Genomic DNA, 21,000 nt, shown 5'->3' with positions numbered 1-21,000 from the left:
GTGTGTGTGTGTGTGTGTGTGTGTGTGTGTGTGTGTGTGTTTGAGTCCAAAACAGATGATGTTGTTTTTAATCCAGCATGGATGGTCGGAGTAGAGCGGAGCGGCAAAAAAGAGATCGAAAAAATTAGAGGGATTGAAAAAAGGGAGGGATCCAAAAAGGGGCGGCGAAAAAATGGAGAGAGTGATCGAAAAAAAAGAGTATAAAGAATGGTGGAGGATGAAGGCAGAGAAGACGGAGTTGAGCGGAGCGGCAGCCGCTCTCGCCGAGCGCAGACACCAACTCAGTCAGTCGCTCACACCCACTTTCACACTCATGCTCGCACAAACACATGCGCGCACATGTTACCGGCGCCAGAGCTAGGGGTCTCTGGTCCGGCAGCATGAGCCACTCAGGCAGCGGGCGCTGAGCGGCTGAGCTACGGTATAACTGTGGGTCCAGACACACGACACGAGAGTTGTTAGCTCACGCTACTGCTGCGCAGTGTATTTTATTCGTTGCACATAGTTTAACTGAAAAGAACTGTACAAATAGTACATTTTACATACCTGTGGGTCCAGACACACGACACGAGAGTTGTTAGCTCACGCTACTGCTGCGCAGTGTATTTTATTCGTTGCACATGCGCAGAGCAAAAGCAGAGCGTAGACTGTTTGTCTGGACCCACCGGTGCCAAAGCGGCAATGACCTCTGCGAACCATACAAAGGTCCAAATACCAAAATGAAAAAGAGGGGGTGCCTGTCAACCCAACAAACCACATGTGGCCATTTCAGACCCACTACACTCTCCCCTGCTTCAAGAGATGTCTCCAGACATCTAGAACCAAACTAACAAAAATATTAAAAGAAAATGTCTCAAAACAGTCCAATTGTCAACGTACAGTTATGTGTGTATATGTATAAGTGTGCGCCAGTGTAGGTGTGTATGTATAAGCATGTGTGTGTAAGTGTGTGCAGGTGTAGGTGTGTATGTGTACAGTGAAGTCTGGTCTCGTCCGTCCTTCAAGTCTTTGTGTGTCTCTAGCATGTCCACACTGCTTGTGCAGGGTAGAAACAATGTTCGGGGACAGCTGGGTAAAAGGAGGGTATGGGACATGGATTGAGGGGTAATGAGAGATGAGACATGGGGTAAGGGGCATAGGCGAACATCAGGTTTGCACCTGGTCCCCAAAACTGGTATGATGGTTGTCCAAGATTGTCATATGTGAGCATTTCTCGAGGTCTCTGTGCTCGAGCTGACCTCCTCACAGGTTGCACTTCCTCCTCAGACAGTTCCACTGCAGGCTCATCATTGTCCTCCTGCTCTCTTGAATCAGCCTCCTCCGCAGTGTCATCAGTTATGAGTTCTCCTTGCACTTCCTGAGCTGGTGGTGGAACAGCTGCCTGCTGATCTGGTGTCTGCACTGGATCTGGGACGGTGACAGGATCACGTTGTTGTTCAGTTGACCTTTCAATACGTCTCAGTGGTTGAAACTCTGGGGCTATAGGTCGGAGCTCATCTGGTGGGTTAGACTGAGGACTTGCCGGTCTGACTCTCCTCCTGCTATATACTGGGGTTGTTCGAAGGCAATATGTGTATTCCTCCTCTTCCTCAGAGTGTTCAGACTCCTGCTCCACTGTCTCTCTGTTGTTTCTGTAACAGTCTGTCTGTCTTTGTCTCTGTCTAGGTGCGGATTGACTCGGTGGGACTTCTAAAGGCAAATCATTAACAGGTAGCAGAAGGTTGCGATGCAACACACGGAGAGTGCGTTCTCCTGTTTCTGGTTGAACTCTGTAAACAGGTCCGTCTCCCATCTTTTCAACCACTCGATGAACCTTTTTCTCCCAATAAGCTCTAAGTTTGCCCGGACCACCCCTCTCCGACAGATTCCTGACAAGCACACGATCTCCAGGCTGCAGTGTAATACCTTTCACATGCTGATCATAATACTTCTTTCCCTTAGCTGAACGCTTCCCACTGGTTTCTGAAGCAATTTTGTATGCTTCCTGCATGCGTGAAGCCCATTTCTGTGCATACTCGTGCCTGGACCGTGGTTCCTCTTCAGGTTTCAAGTCAAAGAGCAGATCTACAGGCAAACGTGGAGCTCTACCATAAAGAAGAAAAAATGGTGAATAACCTGTTCCCTCATGTCTTGTACAGTTGTACGCGTGGACAATGTGAGGTAGGTGATCCTTCCACTCTGTTTTTTTCTCCTCCTGCAGAGTGCGGAGCATCTGTAGAAGTGTCCTGTTCAGGCGCTCGACAGGATTCCCCTGCGGATGGTAGGGAGTGGTTCGTGAGTGGGAAATTCCCGCGAGCTGCTGAAGTCTCTGGAAGAGACTGTTTTCAAACTCCCGGCCCTGATCATGATGTAGCTTTGCAGGGTACCCGAAGCGAGGGATAAAGTCATAGAAGATTTTCTCGGCTGCTGTTCTGCCAGATTTGTTTTTTGTGGCATACGCTTGACCAAACCGAGTAAAGTGATCTACCAGGACTAAAATGTACTCATAACCACCTTTACTCTGTTCAAGATGTAAATAATCAATTGAGATGAGCTCAAATGGGGCACTGGTTGTTATAGAACCCATAGGTGCTCTCTCTGGTCTGTTTGGATGTTTTTGTTTAATACACTGACACTGGCGAATCACATAATCTTCTATGTCCTGTTGCATAAAAGGCCAATAAAACCTTTCTCGTGCTAAATGTATGACTTTATCAGCGCCCACATGTCCCATGTCATCATGCAGGTGTTTTAACACGGTGGCCTTCAGTTTACTGGGGAGAACCAACTGTTTCCTCTGTCCTGTCTGTCTGTACAAAATCCCTTTGTCAAGTCTGAGTCTGTTCCATTCGTGTACCAGTCTGCGTGTTTCTCGTCCCATTTGTCTCTTTCCTTTATCCTGAGGACTCCATCCATTTTTCTTTAGGTTTATCACCTCACAGATAGGAGCATCTTCTTTCTGTGCATCTCTGACACTCTCTGGTGTGATGACAGGGGTGCCTCCAAAGTGTGCGTCACTTACATCCGACTGCAGCTGTAATGCAGCCACCCACGGCACATCACCGTCTTTTACAGCTGTGTCTCCCTGCCAGATGGCGGAGACTACATCAGGGGACACTGTCTCTGTGAACTCTTTCAGGTGACCATCAAGATGCACTGGGTGTCTTGACAGAGTGTCAGCATCAGTGTTTGACTTGCCTGGACGATATTTGATGGTGAAATGAAAGTCGGCTAATTCACCCACCCAACGATGTCCGACTGCGTTCAACCTGGCTGAGCTCAAAACATATGTAAGGGGGTTATTATCCGTGTATACTGTGAAAGTGGGGGCGTAATAGAGGTAATCTCTAAATTTATCACAGATTGCCCACTTTAACGCCAGGAACTCAAGCTTGCTAGAATGGAGATGGTAGTTTTTCTCAGCAGGTGTGAGTGTCCTGGAGCCATAAGCAATAACCCGGAGCTTGTTTCCCTGCTGTTGATAGAGCACAGCACCCAGACCTTCGTTCGAGGCATCTGTGTGGAGTACAAAAGGTAAGTCATAGTCTGGATAAGCCAAAATGGGTGGACTGGTTAACATATCCACCAGGCGTGATACTACAGCACTATGATCTGGTGTCCAATACACAGGTGTTTTGGATAAGAGCTGACCACTCTTAGTATTTTTTGACTTAACCTTGGTAGCTCTCTGGCTAGGCTCACTAGGACTCTCTATCAGCTGAAACAGAGGTCTTGCTATCCTAGAAAAGTCCTGTATGAATGTTCTGTAATAGCCTAAAAAACCTAAGAGGGCTCTGACCTCTCCCACATTCTTTGGCTCTTTCTCTTTCAAATGCTGAACTGCCTCAATATCTTCAGGGTCAATCTGAACACCTTCGCGAGTCACTAAGCGTCCTAAATACCTGACCTGGCTTTTAAACAGGTCACATTTTTTTGGACGTAATTTGATACCATACTCTCGCAGGCGACAGAGCACCCGTCTCAGATCTTCAACATGGTCATGAAAAGTCTTGGAAAAACAGAGAACGTCGTCCAAATATGGAGAACAGCACTCGTCCCTTAACCCGTCAAGAACTCCCTCCATACATCTTTGAAAAGCTGCTGGGGCGTTTGTTAGACCAAATGGGAGGCGGGTCCACTCATAAAGCCCCCAGGGTGTGCTAAAGGCAGTCAGATGTCTGGAGCTCTCATCGACAAACCCTTGATGGTATGCACTACCCTGGTCGAGTATGGAGAACCATGAGTACCCCCCCCAGACTGTCCAACAGATCTTGGATGCGTGGAAGAGGGTGGCGGTCGGGGATGGTTTTCCGATTCAAGCCTCTAAAATCAATACACAGACGCAAACTCTTGTCCTTCTTCCTAACACAGACCACTGGAGATGAGTAGGAAGAAGTAGACTTTCTGATCCAGCCCTGGTCAAGAAGATTTTGTACATAGTCCTTCACCTCCCTGTACAAGGGCTTCGGGACAGAGTTGTAGGACGTCTGCACTGGCGTGTCATCCTTCAGATGGATTTTCAATTGCAGGCTTGGGATGCACCCAATGTCACAGTCATCTTTGGCGAAGACATCTGACTCCTCATACAACATGTCTCTGACTATGTTTTGTTCATGTCTCTCCAGGTGCGACACATCAACAGGGGGATGCCATCTCTGTGTTGTTGTGTCCTCTGTCTTGTTTTTCTCACTTGTTCCTCTTTGTTTGTCTGTGCTAACCTGAGCTGAGGATGTACTAACAGTGTTAGGGGACATGGGTTCTAACCCACCGGGAAAACAGTTCACTGGTTTAACTTCAGTAACTTCCTCTAATGTTCCTAAAACTGTTCTCTTAGGGAGGTAGATGTCATGTTTAGTGGGGTTTTGAACAGGTATCTTGACAATTTTTGTGGACCCACTTGGAACATCAACTAAGGCCTGAAACAAATCCAACCCCTCAGGACAGTTACTCACTACATCGGGTTGGAAGAGCATAACCCCACCACTTAGCCATTCCCTGACTCTGCACCTCACCTCACAAATCTGCCCTGCAGGAATGGTGGAACCCGTCTTCCCTGTTCTCACCCTGCACTCTACAGCTGTCTCACCTGGGGTCAACATCTGGCAAGCAGCAACTAGGGCTTCTACAGCACTGTCATCTATACTTAAGGTTTCTTTTAATAAAGCAGAAATATCAACCTCACTTCTCTGTTCTTTGATTATCTCAACTAAAACATTGCTGCCTAAGAGAGGACAGTTGAGACAGTTCTGGCTGATTAGCATTGGCACTTGAATAGTGACATATCCACAGTGCTTGTTACCGATTTGGAGTTCAACATCTGCCCATCCATCAAAGGGGACATCTGTGCCATTTGCTGCAGAAATCACCAGCGGCTCATCAAGAGGGAGGGATTCAAGTGGCTGGATATCGACATGGGGGAGTGCTTCTTCCATCCAGCCTCTCCCCACCATCGTCACTTGAGCCCCTGAGTCAAGCAACATCTGGAGAGGAACACCATTGAGAGTACATGAGACCATACATCGCTTTCCTATGAGCTGTGCTAAGCGTTTCTTTGTTGGTGGTTGACACTGTGCTTTTGTTTTTACAGGACTTGCTGCCTTAGACATGCTGGGTTGGGCTGGGGGTTCCTTAGCTGTCGCGGTCACTGGCTGCCCTTTTCCAGTGACCTCATCCCGTTTCCCGACGTCCTCCTTTGAAGACAGCCGACCGCCCGATGTCCAGCTTGGCCACATACGAAGCAGTGAGGGCAACTCATCTTGCCCTGCTGAACACAGTTGCTGCATCTGCCACGGGCTTCAGATGTTGGTGGCATTGGCTGGGCTGTGGCTGAGTGTGTGTTCACAGGGATGGCAGTGTCAGCAGGCCTCACCACTTGAGCCAGCTGTTTGGTCAGGGAGGACACTTGTGCAGTCAGTTCTTCAATAGCGGCACGGTTAGCCTGTAACTCAGTGTCAACTCTAGTCTGCTTAGTTGAGTCACTACAGTCAAGCTGAGCTGGGCTCACAGTCACTGGTCGGTTTTTTAGCTACTGTGCCAAGGCGTCTGAGTCTCTCTGTCTCCTCACTGGTAGACTTAGTTATCTGGTCCAAAAGAAAGTCATCACTAACCTGCGAGTCTGTGAGAAGAGGTTTGAGATCATAACGAACATGGTTATTTTTCTCATTCAGACCTTGATACAAAGTGTGAAGAAAGGTGCCCTGAACCAGCTTTTTGTCGTAGCTAAACTCTGCACCAGGTTGTTGTGACTCAAACAAAACACGCTGTTTTAAACCCATTATCTTGTATAGGAATTGTTGAGGACTCTCTTTGTCCTGTTGTTTAGCATTACTTAACTCTTGAAAAAGTTCAGTGCTGCTTTTGTCCCTGATATGTGCGCGGAGAAACCGCTTTAGCTCATCAACAGTTAAATCACTTTTGTTTGTCAACATTTCTCTGAACGTACCTGGTTTCATTATTTTCATCACAGTGCGAATCACCTCTGACTCAGTAAAACCTTCCTGTATACCTTCTTCGATTTGTTTACAAAGGTTACTGTATGACATATCAGACCCAACATCAGAGATTTGTCCACCATGTAACTTAAATTCTCTGCGTGGGAGCAGAGCTGCAAAATCATTCACCCTCAATACCTGGTCTCCCATGCTGGATGACAGACTTACTCTACCATGGGGAGATCCATCAACGCCTGCGGTGAAAGCCCTGGTGACTGTGGAAGTGTCAAAGTTCCTTGCTGGCAGTCCACTGTCTCTTCGTGAAGGTGCTGGATGCATGTGAATGTCTCTGTCTTGTGATGGGCTGTTAGTGTGTGCATCTTTGTCCAGTGGTGTAGGTGAAAGGGGATGAATGTCTTTGTTCATCTGCAATGACTGTGTGGGAATGTTGTGGTTGTGTGGGGTTGTGGTGGATTGTGTGACTGTGTCGTGATGATCAGAATGAGGTGAAGTGGATAGCTGCTCCTGGTGGGGTGATGACTCCTCCACTGGCTGTCCTGTCTCCGGCGCAGTCTGGCGAGCTTCACTTCCACCGGGGTCTGTGGCCAGCAGGTCACTCAGCATGTCATTCAGGATAAGGAGTTGAGTCATACCTTCATCTTCCATAGCACTTAATTTCTCACTCCTGAGGTAGTCCACAATCAGGTCATACAGTTCTGGTTCACTCAAATCTTTAACCTCGTGAGTTTTGCTGCCATCGTCTATTGAACTCACAACTGCCAATAGCTGGTCTGTACTCAAATATGAAAGATTCTTCTGGATCTTGAAGATCAGCATCCGCCGTGGGGTGACAGTGGCCATCTTGGCGTTACTCTGGTGACTTCCGCTCTCTGGATGACGCTCTGGACTGCAGCCTTCCCTGAAGCTTTGGGCACCGTTTCACGTCGTCGCGACACTCACTTCACTAGGCAGAAACGCCAATTATCCCGGACGAGCCCCCAAATGTTACCGGCGCCAGAGCTAGGGGTCTCTGGTCCGGCAGCATGAGCCACTCAGGCAGCGGGCGCTGAGCGGCTGAGCTACGGTATAACTGTGGGTCCAGACACACGACACGAGAGTTGTTAGCTCACGCTACTGCTGCGCAGTGTATTTTATTCGTTGCACATAGTTTAACTGAAAAGAACTGTACAAATAGTACATTTTACATACCTGTGGGTCCAGACACACGACACGAGAGTTGTTAGCTCACGCTACTGCTGCGCAGTGTATTTTATTCGTTGCACATGCGCAGAGCAAAAGCAGAGCGTAGACTGTTTGTCTGGACCCACCGGTGCCAAAGCGGCAATGACCTCTGCGAACCATACAAAGGTCCAAATACCAAAATGAAAAAGAGGGGGTGCCTGTCAACCCAACAAACCACATGTGGCCATTTCAGACCCACTACACACACACACGCACACGCACACAGGGAGAGTGGCAACAGAATCAAACAACAAACTAATTCTGATCAGTGGAAATATTATCTGATGAAATGAACAGAGAACAATAACAAGGTTCTTCCATGACAGGAATTCGGACACATCGCACGCCTTCATCAAGACAAACCAGTTCAAACCGACTCCGTGTTGTGGAACAGCCTCTGGGATCCACCAGTATTCCCAGAGAGATCAGTGGGATGGCGACGGCGCCGCAATATTTCACCACAAATTCAACATCAACAACGTTTAAATAGCCTCTAACTTGTATGTCGGAAATAAACCAATAAATAAACAAAAGGAAATCTTTCCTCTTGTGCCGAAACCTGATGAGCCGGCTTGTTGCGTTCTTTTACCTTCTTCTTGCGATGAGCCTTCCCTGGAGCCTTCTCTTTAACCTCCTCGCTCATCTCAGCGGCTGTAACAGCGACTGTGAGTGTGAGTGTGTGAGTCCAAAACAGATGATGTTGTTTTTAATCCAGCATGGATGGTCGGAGTAGAGCGGAGCGGCAAAAGATCGAAAAAAGTTAGAGATCGAAAAAATTAGAGATTGAAAAAAGGGAGGGATCGAAAAAGGGGCGGCGAAAAAATGGAGAGAGTGATCGAAAAAAAAGAGTATAAAGAATGGTGGAGGATGAAGGCAGAGAAGACGGAGTTGAGCGGAGCGGCAGCCGCTCTCGCCGAGCGCAGACACCAACTCAGTCAGTCGCTCACACCCACTTTCACACTCATGCTCGCACAAACACATGCGCACGCACATGCGCAATTCAAACGACCTGAAACATGAGAAAAACAAATGAGGCAAAAACAACAGTTTTGAATTTTACTTGCAAGGAGAACGGAGAGATGTGCTCAGTTACAGATCTCCAACACGTTCTGAGGCACAACTTCCGCCATCCTTCTTTTATTGAAAATAGGAGGTCCCTAGTTACACAGAATTCAAATGTGCCTAAGGGAGGGGGGAAACACAAGATAGCAGGTCCCAAACAAAGCAAAAGACTGTAAATCATAATGGTGAGATTATACGTAGGTCTTCACTGATTTGATTAGCTTAGCTCGCACACAGCACATTCAGTTACAAAAAGAAACAGCAGCTCAAAGTCACTCAGTGTTGGTTTTCTTCAGAAAGACCCCCAGAGAGACCCCCAGAGAGACCCCCAGAAAGACCACCAGAGAGACCCCCAGAAAGATCACCAGAGAGACCCCCAGAAAGATCACCAGAGAGACCCCCAGAAAGATCACCAAAGAGAACCCCAGAACGACCCCGCAGAGACCCCCAGAGAGACCTCCAAAGACACCCCCAGAAAGTCCCCCAGAAAAATCTCTAGAGAGACCCCCAGAGAGACCCCCAAAGACACCCCCAGAGAGACCTCCGCAGAGACCCCCAGAAAGACCACCAGAGAGACCCCCAGAAAGATCACCAGAGAGACCCCCAGAAAGATCACCAAAGAGAACCCCAGAACGACCCCGCAGAGACCCCCAGAGAGACCTCCAAAGACACCCCCAGAAAGTCCCCCAGAAAAATCTCTAGAGAGACCCCCAAAGACACCCCCAGAGAGACCTCCGCAGAGACCCCCAGAGACCCCCCAGAGAGACCTCCAAAGACACCCCCAGAAAGTCCCCCAGAAAGACCCACAAAAATACCTGTGAGGGATGGGGGAGAACAGGGTGAGAGAGATCGAAAAAAGGGAGAGATCGAAAAAAGGGAAAGATCGAAAAAAGTTAGAGATCGAAAAAAAGGGGGAGATCGAAAAAAGGGAGAGATTGAAAAAAGTTAGAGATCGAAAAAAAGGGAGAGATCGAAAAAAGGGAGAGATTGAAAAACTGGAGAGTGATCGAAAAAATCGGATCAAAAATGGTGGATGATGAAGGCAGAGAAGACGGAGAGGAGCAGAAGAAGGTGAGGGGGAGAATATTTGGAATATTAACGGATCTAATTGTGACAAGAAATAACTTGCTAGGAGATGGATGAATTGAGAGAAGTGATTCATCAAGAAGAGGAACTACACTCAGCAGAGAATGCTGAGTCAGCTCAGAGCTGGGGGACTCTCTGGAGGACTTTCTGGAGATCTCTCTGGCGTATTCTCTGGAGGACTTTCTGGAGATCTCTCTGGCGTATTCTCTGGAGGACTTTCTGGAGATTTCTGTGGGGGGTCATTTCTGGGTACCTACAACTCTCAAACTAGAAAAAGAGACCAGAGGACTCAGAATTACAGGTCAGTAACAATAGATCACATGATCATAAGTTCACTGCCTGTAAAAGAAGAGATCCAGATGATCCAAGAGATTCCTTCCTAAATCCGTCTCCTACATCCCAAAGTGAGGCAACAGAATCAACCAGGATCAAACAACAAACTAATTCTGACCAGTGGAAATATTATCTGATGAAATGAACAGAGAACAATAACAAGGTTCTTCCATGACAGGAATTCGGACACATCGCACGCCTTCATCAAGACAAACCAGTTCAAACCGACTCCGTGTTGTGGAACAGCCTCTGGGATCCACCAGTATTCCCAGAGAGATCAGTGGGATGGCGACGGCGCCGCAATATTTCACCACAAATTCAACATCAACAACGTTTAAATAGCCTCTAACTTGTATGTTGGAAAAAAACCAATAAATAAACAAAAGGAAATATTTCCTCTTGTGCCGAAACCTGATGAGCTGGCTTGTTGCGTTCTTTTACCTTCTTGCGATGAGCCTTCCCTGGAGCCTTCTCTTTAACCTCCTCGCTCATCTCAGCGGCTGTAACAGCGACTGTGAGTGTGTGTGTGTGTGTGTGTGTGAGTGTGTGTGTGTGTGTGTGTGTGTGTGTGTGTTTGAGTCCAAAACAGATGATGTTGTTTTTAATCCAGCATGGATGGTCGGAGTAGAGCGGAGCGGCAAAAAAGAGATCGAAAAAATTAGAGGGATTGAAAAAAGGGAGGGATCCAAAAAGGGGCGGCGAAAAAATGGAGAGAGTGATCGAAAAAAAAGAGTATAAAGAATGGTGGAGGATGAAGGCAGAGAAGACGGAGTTGAGCGGAGCGGCAGCCGCTCTCGCCGAGCGCAGACACCAACTCAGTCAGTCGCTCACACCCACTTTCACACTCATGCTCGCACAAACACATGCGCGCACACACACGCACACGCACACAGGGAGAGTGGCAACAGAATCAAACAACAAACTAATTCTGATCAGTGGAAATATTATCTGATGAAATGAACAGAGAACAATAACAAGGTTCTTCCATGACAGGAATTCGGACACATCGCACGCCTTCATCAAGACAAACCAGTTCAAACCGACTCCGTGTTGTGGAACAGCCTCTGGGATCCACCAGTATTCCCAGAGAGATCAGTGGGATGGCGACGGCGCCGCAATATTTCACCACAAATTCAACATCAACAACGTTTAAATAGCCTCTAACTTGTGTGTCGGAAATAAACCAATAAATAAACAAAAGGAAATCTTTCCTCTTGTGCCGAAACCTGATGAGCTGGCTTGTTGCGTTCTTTTACCTTCTTCTTGCGATGAGCCTTCCCTGGAGCCTTCTCTTTAACCTCCTCGCTCATCTCAGCGGCTGTAACAGCGACTGTGAGTGTGTGTGAGTGTGAGTGTGTGTGTGTGAGTCCAAAACAGATGATGTTGTTTTTAATCCAGCATGGATGGTCGGAGTAGAGCGGAGCGGCAAAAGATCGAAAAAAGTTAGAGATCGAAAAAATTAGAGAGATTGAAAAAAGGGAGGGATCGAAAAAGGGGCGGCGAAAAAATGGAGAGAGTGATCGGAAAAAAAGAGTATAAAGAATGGTGGAGGATGAAGGCAGAGAAGACGGAGTTGAGCGGAGCGGCAGCCGCTCTCGCCGAGCGCAGACACCAACTCAGTCAGTCGCTCACACCCACTTTCACACTCATGCTCGCACAAACACATGCGCACGCACATGCGCAATTCAAACGACCTGAAACATGAGAAAAACAAATGAGGCAAAAACAACAGTTTTGAATTTTACTTGCAAGGAGAACGGAGAGATGTGCTCAGTTACAGATCTCCAACACGTTCTGAGGCACAACTTCCGCCATCCTTCTTTTATTGAAAATAGGAGGTCCCTAGTTACACAGAATTCAAATGTGCCTAAGGGAGGGGGGAAACACAAGATAGCAGGTCCCAAACAAAGCAAAAGACTGTAAATCATAATGGTGAGATTATACGTAGGTCTTCACTGATTTGATTAGCTTAGCTCGCACACAGCACATTCAGTTACAAAAAGAAACAGCAGCTCAAAGTCACTCAGTGTTGGTTTTCTTCAGAAAGACCCCCAGAGAGACCCCCAGAGAGACCCCCAGAAAGACCACCAGAGAGACCCCCAGAAAGATCACCAGAGAGACCCCCAGAAAGATCACCAAAGAGAACCCCAGAACGACCCCGCAGAGACCCCCAGAGAGACCTCCAAAGACACCCCCAGAAAGTCCCCCAGAAAAATCTCTAGAGAGACCCCCAGAGAGACCCCCAAAGACACCCCCAGAGAGACCTCCGCAGAGACCCCCAGAGACCCCCCAGAGAGACCTCCAAAGACACCCCCAGAAAGTCCCCCAGAAAGACCCACAGAAATACCTGTGAGGGATGGGGGAGAACAGGGTGAGAGAGATCGAAAAAAGTTAGAGATCGAAAAAAGGGAGAGATCGAAAAAAGGGAAAGATCGAAAAAAGTTAGAGATCGAAAAAAAGGGGGAGATCGAAAAAAGGGAGAGATTGAAAAAAGTTAGAGATCGAAAAAAAGGGAGAGATCGAAAAAAGGGAGAGATCGAAAAACTGGAGAGAGTGATCGAAAAAATCGGATCAAAAATGGTGGATGATGAAGGCAGAGAAGACGGAGAGGAGCAGAAGAAGGTGAGGGGGAGAATATTTGGAATATTAACGGATCTAATTGTGACAAGAAATAACTTGCTAGGAGATGGATGAATTGAGAGAAGTGATTCATCAAGAAGAGGAACTACACTCAGCAGAGAATGCTGAGTCAGCTCAGAGCTGGGGGACTCTCTGGAGGACTTTCTGGAGATCTCTCTGGCGTATTCTCTGGAGGACTTTCTGGAGATCTCTCTGGCGTACTCTCTGGAGGACTTTCTGGAGATCTCTGTGGGGGGTCATTTCTGGGTACCTACAACTCTCAAACTAGAAAAAGAGACCAGAGGACTCAGAATTACAGGTCAGTAACAATAGATCACATGATCATAAGTTCACTGCCTGTAAAAGAAGAGATCCAGATGATCCAAGAGATTCCTTCCTAAATCCGTCTCCTACATCCCAAAGTGAGGCAACAGAATCAACCAGGATCAAACAACAAACTAATTCTGACCAGTGGAAATATTATCTGATGAAATGAACAGAGAACAATAACAAGGTTCTTCCATGACAGGAATTCGGACACATCGCACGCCTTCATCAGGACAAACCAGTTCAAACCGACTCCGTGCTGTGGAACAGCCTCTGGGATCCACCAGTATTCCCAGAGAGATCAGTGGGATGGCGACGGCGCCGCAATATTTCACCACAAATTCAACATCAACAACGTTTAAATAGCCTCTAACTTGTATGTCGGAAATAAACCAATAAATAAACAAAAGGAAATATTTCCTCTTGTGCCGAAACCTGATGAGTCAGACACCAACTCAGTCAGTCGCTCACACCCACTTTCACACTCATGCTCGTACAGACAAGCACGCACGCACATGCGCACGCACACCCCCACACACACAGAGTAAATGGAATAGGAATGACAACAACTCACCATATTTCAACTGTCCTTTTAGAAACTCTGATTTTAATAGAGCATTTGAGTCAACACTGACACCTGCTGGTTATGACTCGCAAACTAATTACCGAGCATTCAGACAAATTGTTGCATTTCCTCTCTAAATATAAATATAGAGTATGAGAAGACAAATTATAAATAGAAATATTAGCACTCTACTGGTAGGTAAAAGCATAAAACTAAAGTCAGCCTGTCCTATCAGAGTAAAATCATTTTACATAGTTTCATTTCGTGCATTAGAAAGCACTTCCGCATTGCCAGATTGTTTGTTTCATGTCTGAAGTAATGATTTACTGCCTGTGATTCAGCACAAACTACCCCTGACAACAGGCTTTTTCCTCTACAAAAAGAAACAGCAGCTCAAAGTCACTCAGTGTTGGTTTTCTTCAGAAAGACCCCCAGAGAGACCCCCAGAAAGATCACCAGAGAGAACCCCAGAAAGACCCCCAGAGAGACCCCCAGAAAGATCACCAGAGAGAACCCCAGAAAGACCTCCAGAGAGACCCCCAGAAAGATCACCAGAGAGAACCCCAGAAAGAACCCCAGAACGACCCCCGCAGAGACCCCCAGAGAGACCTCCAAAGTGACCCCCAGAGAGACCTCCAAAGTGACCCCCAGAGACCTCCAAAGAGAACCCCAGAAAGACCCCCGCAGACACCCCCAGAGAGACCTCCGCAGAGACCCCAGAAAGACCCCCCGCAGAGACCCCCCAGAGAGACCTCCAAAGTGACCTCCAAAGACACACCCAGAAAGTCCCCCAGAAAAATCTCTACAGAGACCCCCAGAGAGACCTCCAAAGACACCCCCAGAAAGACCCCCACAGACACCCCCAGAGAGACCTCCGCAGAGACCCCAGAAAGACCCCCCGCAGAGACCCCCCAGAGAGACCTCCAAAGACACCCCCAGAAAGACCCCCGCAGACACCCCCAGAGAGACCTCCGCAGAGACCCCAGAAAGACCCCCCGCAGAGACCCCCCAGAGAGACCTCCAAAGACACCCCCAGAAAGTCCCCCAGAAAGATCTCTCGAGAGACCCCCGCAGAGACCCCCAGAGAGACCTCCAGAGACACCCCCAGAAAGACCCACAGAAATACCTCCAAAGAGACCTCCACAGAGACCTCCAAAGACACCCCCAGAGAGGCCTCCAGAAAGACCTGTGAGGGATGGGGGAGAACAGGGTGAGAGAGATCGAAAAAAGTTAGAGATCGAAAAAAGTTAGAAATCGAAAAAAGTTAGAAATCGAAAAAAGTTAGAAATCGAAAAAAACGAGAGATCGAAAAAAGTTAGAGATCGAAAAAATGGAGAGATCGAAAAAATGGAGAGAGTGATGGAAAAAAAAGAGGATAAAGAATGGTGGAGGATGAAGGCAGAGAAGACGGAGAGGAGCAGAAGAAACGGAGGGGGAGAATATTTGGAATATTAATGGATCTAACTGACAAGAAATAACTTGCGAGGAGATGGACGAATTGAGAGAAGTGATTCATCAAGAAGAAGAACTACACTCAGCAGAGAATGCTGAGTCAGCTCAGAGCTGGAGGACTTTCTGGAGGACTTTCTGGAGATCTCTCTGGCGTATTCTCTGGAGGACTTTCTGGAGATTTCTGTGGGGGGTCATTTCTGGGTACCTACAACTCTCAAACTAGAAAAAGAGACCAGAGGACTCAGAATTACAGGTCAGTAACAATAGATCACATGATCATAAGTTCACTGCCTGTAAAAGAAGAGATCCAGATGATCCAAGAGATTCCTTCCTAAATCCGTCTCCTACATCCCAAAGTGAGGCAACAGAATCAACCAGGATCAAACAACAAACTAATTCTGACCAGTGGAAATATTATCTGATGAAATGAACAGAGAACAATAACAAGGTTCTTCCATGACAGGAATTCGGACACATCGCACGCCTTCATCAAGACAAACCAGTTCAAACCGACTCCGTGTTGTGGAACAGCCTCTGGGATCCACCAGTATTCCCAGAGAGATCAGTGGGATGGCGACGGCACCACAATATTTCACCACAAATTCAACATCAACAACGTTTAAATAGCCTCTAACTTGTGTGTCGGAAATAAACCAATAAATAAACAAAAGGAAATCTTTCCTCTTGTGCCGAAACCTGATGAGCCAGACACCAACTCAGTCAGTCGCTCACACCCACTTTCACACTCACGCTCGCACAAACACATGCGCACGCACATTTTCACAAACACACTCACACAGGGAGAGGAGCCAACGAGACTGCCCAGATTAAGCAAAGGAGACACATTCGAGCTCTTTCCTGCTCTAAGCATCTCCAACTCCCTCCATCTCATTCTCTCTCTCTCTTTCAAACACACACACACACACACACACACACACACACACACACACACACACACACACTACAAGTGAGAGTGCAGCAAACATCTCCAAAGGCCTGTGTTGGTAAACTAAGATGTTTGAAAGACGCTGGCTGAAAAGAAGATTAAATCAGAAAATAAACTGATTTACCGAATGTTTCTGATAGCAGAACCATTTCTGACAGCTTGAAAAAAGCAAGGCACCAGTTAAAACTACCCACAGGTATCAACAGCTCCTCTTCCCTGGTAAACAACAACAACAACAACAACAACAGACACAGAGATGATAAATTACTGTTGCCAGGATAGAAACGCTTCAGTTCCCATCACACCTTTCCTCCTCTCTGCCTTATCAATAATGAACATAGAGGAAAACCCAATGTGGCAGATCACTGTGATTATTGATCATGCGTGTGTGTGTGTGTGTTTGTGTGTGTGAGTATGTGCATTGTAAGTGGATTATGCTGACATGAGCCGGTTTGCCCAGTACAATTATACTGTATCATCCTTTGAGATCCTCAGGGAACCAAGGATTGAATTTAGAGCTTTCAGTTGCTCTGAACAGCCCCCCCCCCCCCCCCACACACACACACAGTAAATGGAATAGTAATGATAACAACTCACCATATTTCAACTGTCCTTTTAGAAACTCTGGTTTTAATAGAGCATTTGAATCAACACTGACACCTGCTTGCCATGGCTCGCAATCGCAACTAATTACCTAGCATTCAGACAAATTGTTGCATTTCCTCTCTAAATATAAATATACAGTATGAGAAGACAAATTATAAATAGAAATATTACCACTCTACTGGTAGGTAAAAGCATAAAACTAAAGTCAACCTGTCCTATTAGAGTAAAATCATTTTACATAGTTTCATTTTGTGCATTAGAAAGCACTTCCGCATTGCCAGATTGTTTGTTTCATGTCTGAAGTAATGATTTACTGCCTGTGATTCAGCACAAACTACCCCTGACAACAGGCTTTTTCCTCTACAAAAAGAAACAGCAGCTCAAAGTCACTCAGTGTTGGTTTTCTTCAGAAAGACCCCCAGAGAGACCCCCAGAAAGATCACCAGAGAGAACCCCAGAAAGACCCCCAGAGAGACCCCCAGAAAGATCACCAGAGAGAACCCCAGAAAGAACCCCAGAACGACCCCCGCAGAGACCCCCAGAGAGACCTCCAAAGTGACCCCCAGAGAGACCTCCAAAGTGACCCCCAGAGACCTCCAAAGAGAACCCCAGAAAGACCCCCGCAGACACCCCCAGAGAGACCTCCGCAGAGACCCCAGAAAGACCCCCCGCAGAGACCCCCCAAGAGAGACCTCCAAAGTGACCTCCAAAGACACACCCAGAAAGTCCCCCAGAAAGATCTCTCGAGAGACCCCCAGAGAGACCTCCAAAGACACCCCCAGAAAGTCCCCCAGAAATACCTCCAAAGAGACCTCCACAGAGACCTCCAAAGACACCCCCAGAGAGGCCTCCAGAAAGACCTGTGAGGGATGGGGGAGAACAGGGTGAGAGAGATTGAAAAAAGTTAGAGATCGAAAAAAGTTAGAAATCGAAAAAAGTTAGAAATCGAAAAAAGTTAGAAATCGAAAAAAACGAGAGATCGAAAAAAGTTAGAGATCGAAAAAATGGAGAGATCGAAAAAATGGAGAGAGTGATGGAAAAAAAAGAGGATAAAGAATGGTGGAGGATGAAGGCAGAGAAGACGGAGAGGAGCAGAAGAAACGGAGGGGGAGAATATTTGGAATATTAATGGATCTAACTGACAAGAAATAACTTGCTAGGAGATGGATGAATTGAGAGAAGTGATTCATCAAGAAGAAGAACTACACTCAGCAGAGAATGCTGAGTCAGCTCAGAGCTGGAGGACTTTCTGGAGGACTTTCTGGAGATCTCTCTGGCGTATTCTCTGGAGGACTTTCTGGAGATCTCTCTGGCGTATTCTCTGGAGGACTTTCTGGAGATTTCTGTGGGGGGTCATTTCTGGGTACCTACAACTCTCAAACTAGAAAAAGAGACCAGATGACTCAGAATTACAGGTCAGTAACAATAGATCACATGATCATAAGTTCACTGCCTGTAAAAGAAGAGATCCAGATGATCCAAGAGATTCCTTCCTAAATCCGTCTCCTACATCCCAAAGTGAGGCAACAGAATCAACCAGGATCAAACAACAAACTAATTCTGACCAGTGGAAATATTATCTGATGAAATGAACAGAGAACAATAACAAGGTTCTTCCATGACAGGAATTCGGACACATCGCACGCCTTCATCAAGACAAACCAGTTCAAACCGACTCCGTGTTGTGGAACAGCCTCTGGGATCCACCAGTATTCCCAGAGAGATCAGTGGGATGGCGACGGCACCACAATATTTCACCACAAATTCAACATCAACAACGTTTAAATAGCTTCTAACTTGTGTGTCGGAAATAAACCAATAAATAAACAAAAGGAAATCTTTCCTCTTGTGCCGAAACCTGATGAGCCAGACACCAACTCAGTCAGTCGCTCACACCCACTTTCACACTCACGCTCGCACAAACACATGCGCACGCACACTTTCACAAACACACTCACACAGGGAGAGGAGCCAACGAGACTGCCCAGATTAAGCAAAGGAGACACATTCGAGCTCTTTCCTGCTCTAAGCATCTCCAACTCCCTCCATCTCATTCTCTCTCTCTCTTTCAAACACACACACACACACACACACACACACACACACACACACACACACACACACACACACACACACACACTACAAGTGAGAGTGCAGCAAACATCTCCAAAGGCCTGTGTTGGTAAACTAAGATGTTTGAAAGACGCTGGCTGAAAAGAAGATTAAATCAGAAAATAAACTGATTTACCGAATGTTTCTGATAGCAGAACCATTTCTGACAGCTTGAAAAAAGCAAGGCACCAGTTAAAACTACCCACAGGTATCAACAGCTCCTCTTCCCTGGTAAACAACATTAACAACAATAACAACAACAGACACAGTGTTAGGTTCAAACGACCTGAAACATGAGAAAAACAAATGAGGCAAAAACAACAGTTTTGAATTTTACTTGCAAGGAGAACGGAGAGATGTGCTCAGTTACAGATCTCCAACACGTTCTGAGGCACAACTTCCGCCATCCTTCTTTTATTGAAAATAGGAGGTCCCTAGTTACACAGAATTCAAATGTGCCTAAGGGAGGGGGGAAACACAAGATACCAGGTCCCAAACAAAGCAAAAGACTGTAAATCATAATGGTGAGATTATACGTAGGTCTTCACTGATTTGATTAGCTTAGCTTGCACACAGCACATTCAGTTACAAAAAGAAACAGCAGCTCAAAGTCACTCAGTGTTGGTTTTCTTCAGAAAGACCCCCAGAGAGACCTCCAGAGAGACCCCCAGAAAGACCACCAGAGAGACCCCCAGAAAGATCACCAGAGAGACCCCCAGAAAGATCACCAAAGAGAACCCCAGAACGACCCCGCAGAGACCCCCAGAGAGACCTCCAAAGACACCCCCAGAAAGTCCCCCAGAAAAATCTCTAGAGAGACCCCCAAAGACACCCCCAGAGAGACCTCCGCAGAGACCCCCAGAAAGACCACCAGAGAGACCCCCAGAAAGATCACCAGAGAGACCCCCAGAAAGATCACCAAAGAGAACCCCAGAACGACCCCGCAGAGACCCCCAGAGAGACCTCCAAAGACACCCCCAGAAAGTCCCCCAGAAAAATCTCTAGAGAGACCCCCAGAGAGACCCCCAAAGACACCCCCAGAGAGACCTCCGCAGAGACCCCCAGAGACCCCCCAGAGAGACCTCCAAAGACACCCCCAGAAAGTCCCCCAGAAAGACCCACAGAAATACCTGTGAGGGATGGGGGAGAACAGGGTGAGAGAGATCGAAAAAAGGGAGAGATCGAAAAAAGGGAAAGATCGAAAAAAGTTAGAGATCGAAAAAAAGGGGGAGATCGAAAAAAGGGAGAGATCGAAAAAAGGGAGAGATCGAAAAACTGGAGAGAGTGATCGAAAAAATCGGATCAAAAATGGTGGATGATGAAGGCAGAGAAGACGGAGAGGAGCAGAAGAAGGTGAGGGGGAGAATATTTGGAATATTAACGGATCTAATTGTGACAAGAAATAACTTGCTAGGAGATGGATGAATTGAGAGAAGTGATTCATCAAGAAGAGGAACTACACTCAGCAGAGAATGCTGAGTCAGCTCAGAGCTGGGGGACTCGCTGGAGGACTTTCTGGAGATCTCTCTGGCGTACTCTCTGGAGGACTCTCTGGAGATCTCTCTGGCGTACTCTCTGGAGGACTCTCTGGAGATCTCTCTGGCGTATTCTCTGGAGGACTTTCTGGAGATCTCTCTGGCGTACTCTCTGGAGGACTCTCTGGAGGACTTTCTGGAGATCTCTCTGGCGTACTCTCTGGAGGACTCTCTGGAGGACTTTCTGGAGATCTCTCTGGCGTACTCTCTGGAGGACTCTCTGGAGGACTTTCTGGAGATCTCTCTGGCGTATTCTCTGGAGGACTTTCTGGAGATCTCTCTGGCGTATTCTCTGGAGGACTTTCTGGAGATCTCTCTGGCGTACTCTCTGGAGGACTCTCTGGAGGACTTTCTGGAGATCTCTCTGGCGTATTCTCTGGAGGACTTTCTGGAGATCTCTCTGGCGTATTCTCTGGAGGACTTTCTGGAGATTTCTGTGGGGGGTCATTTCTGGGTACCTACAACTCTCAAACTAGAAAAAGAGACCAGAGGACTCAGAATTACAGGTCAGTAACAATAGATCACATGATCATAAGTTCACTGCCTGTAAAGAAGAGATCCAGATGATCCAAGAGATTCCTTCCTAAATCCGTCTCCTACATCCCAAAGTGAGGCAACAGAATCAACCAGGATCAAACAACAAACTAATTCTGACCAGTGGAAATATTATCTGATGAAATGAACAGAGAACAATAACAAGGTTCT

General features: G+C 46.9%; 2 protein-coding genes across 3 annotated transcripts in view; one reads left to right on the top strand and one right to left on the bottom strand.

Annotated features, from left to right (window-relative positions):
- gucy2g (guanylate cyclase 2g) overlaps positions 1–21,000 on the top strand; it is a 62,858-nt gene that overhangs the window by 17,301 nt on the left and 24,557 nt on the right. The window lies entirely within an intron of this gene.
- Positions 750–5,995, bottom strand: LOC115248881 (uncharacterized). Its single transcript, XM_029832827.1, has 2 exons — positions 5,659–5,995; positions 750–3,048 (listed from the first exon to the last, which is right to left on the bottom strand). The coding sequence occupies exons 1-2, from the start codon at positions 5,789–5,791 to the stop codon at positions 1,019–1,021; spliced, it is 2,163 nt and encodes a 720-aa protein (XP_029688687.1). The 5' UTR covers positions 5,792–5,995; the 3' UTR covers positions 750–1,018.

Source organism: Takifugu rubripes, chromosome 1 (genome assembly GCF_901000725.2).
Source record: "Takifugu rubripes chromosome 1, fTakRub1.2, whole genome shotgun sequence".
NCBI classification, from domain to species: domain Eukaryota; kingdom Metazoa; phylum Chordata; class Actinopteri; order Tetraodontiformes; family Tetraodontidae; genus Takifugu; species Takifugu rubripes.
Note: the sequence above shows the minus strand (reverse complement) of the source record. Positions and strands in the feature narration are given on the sequence as shown.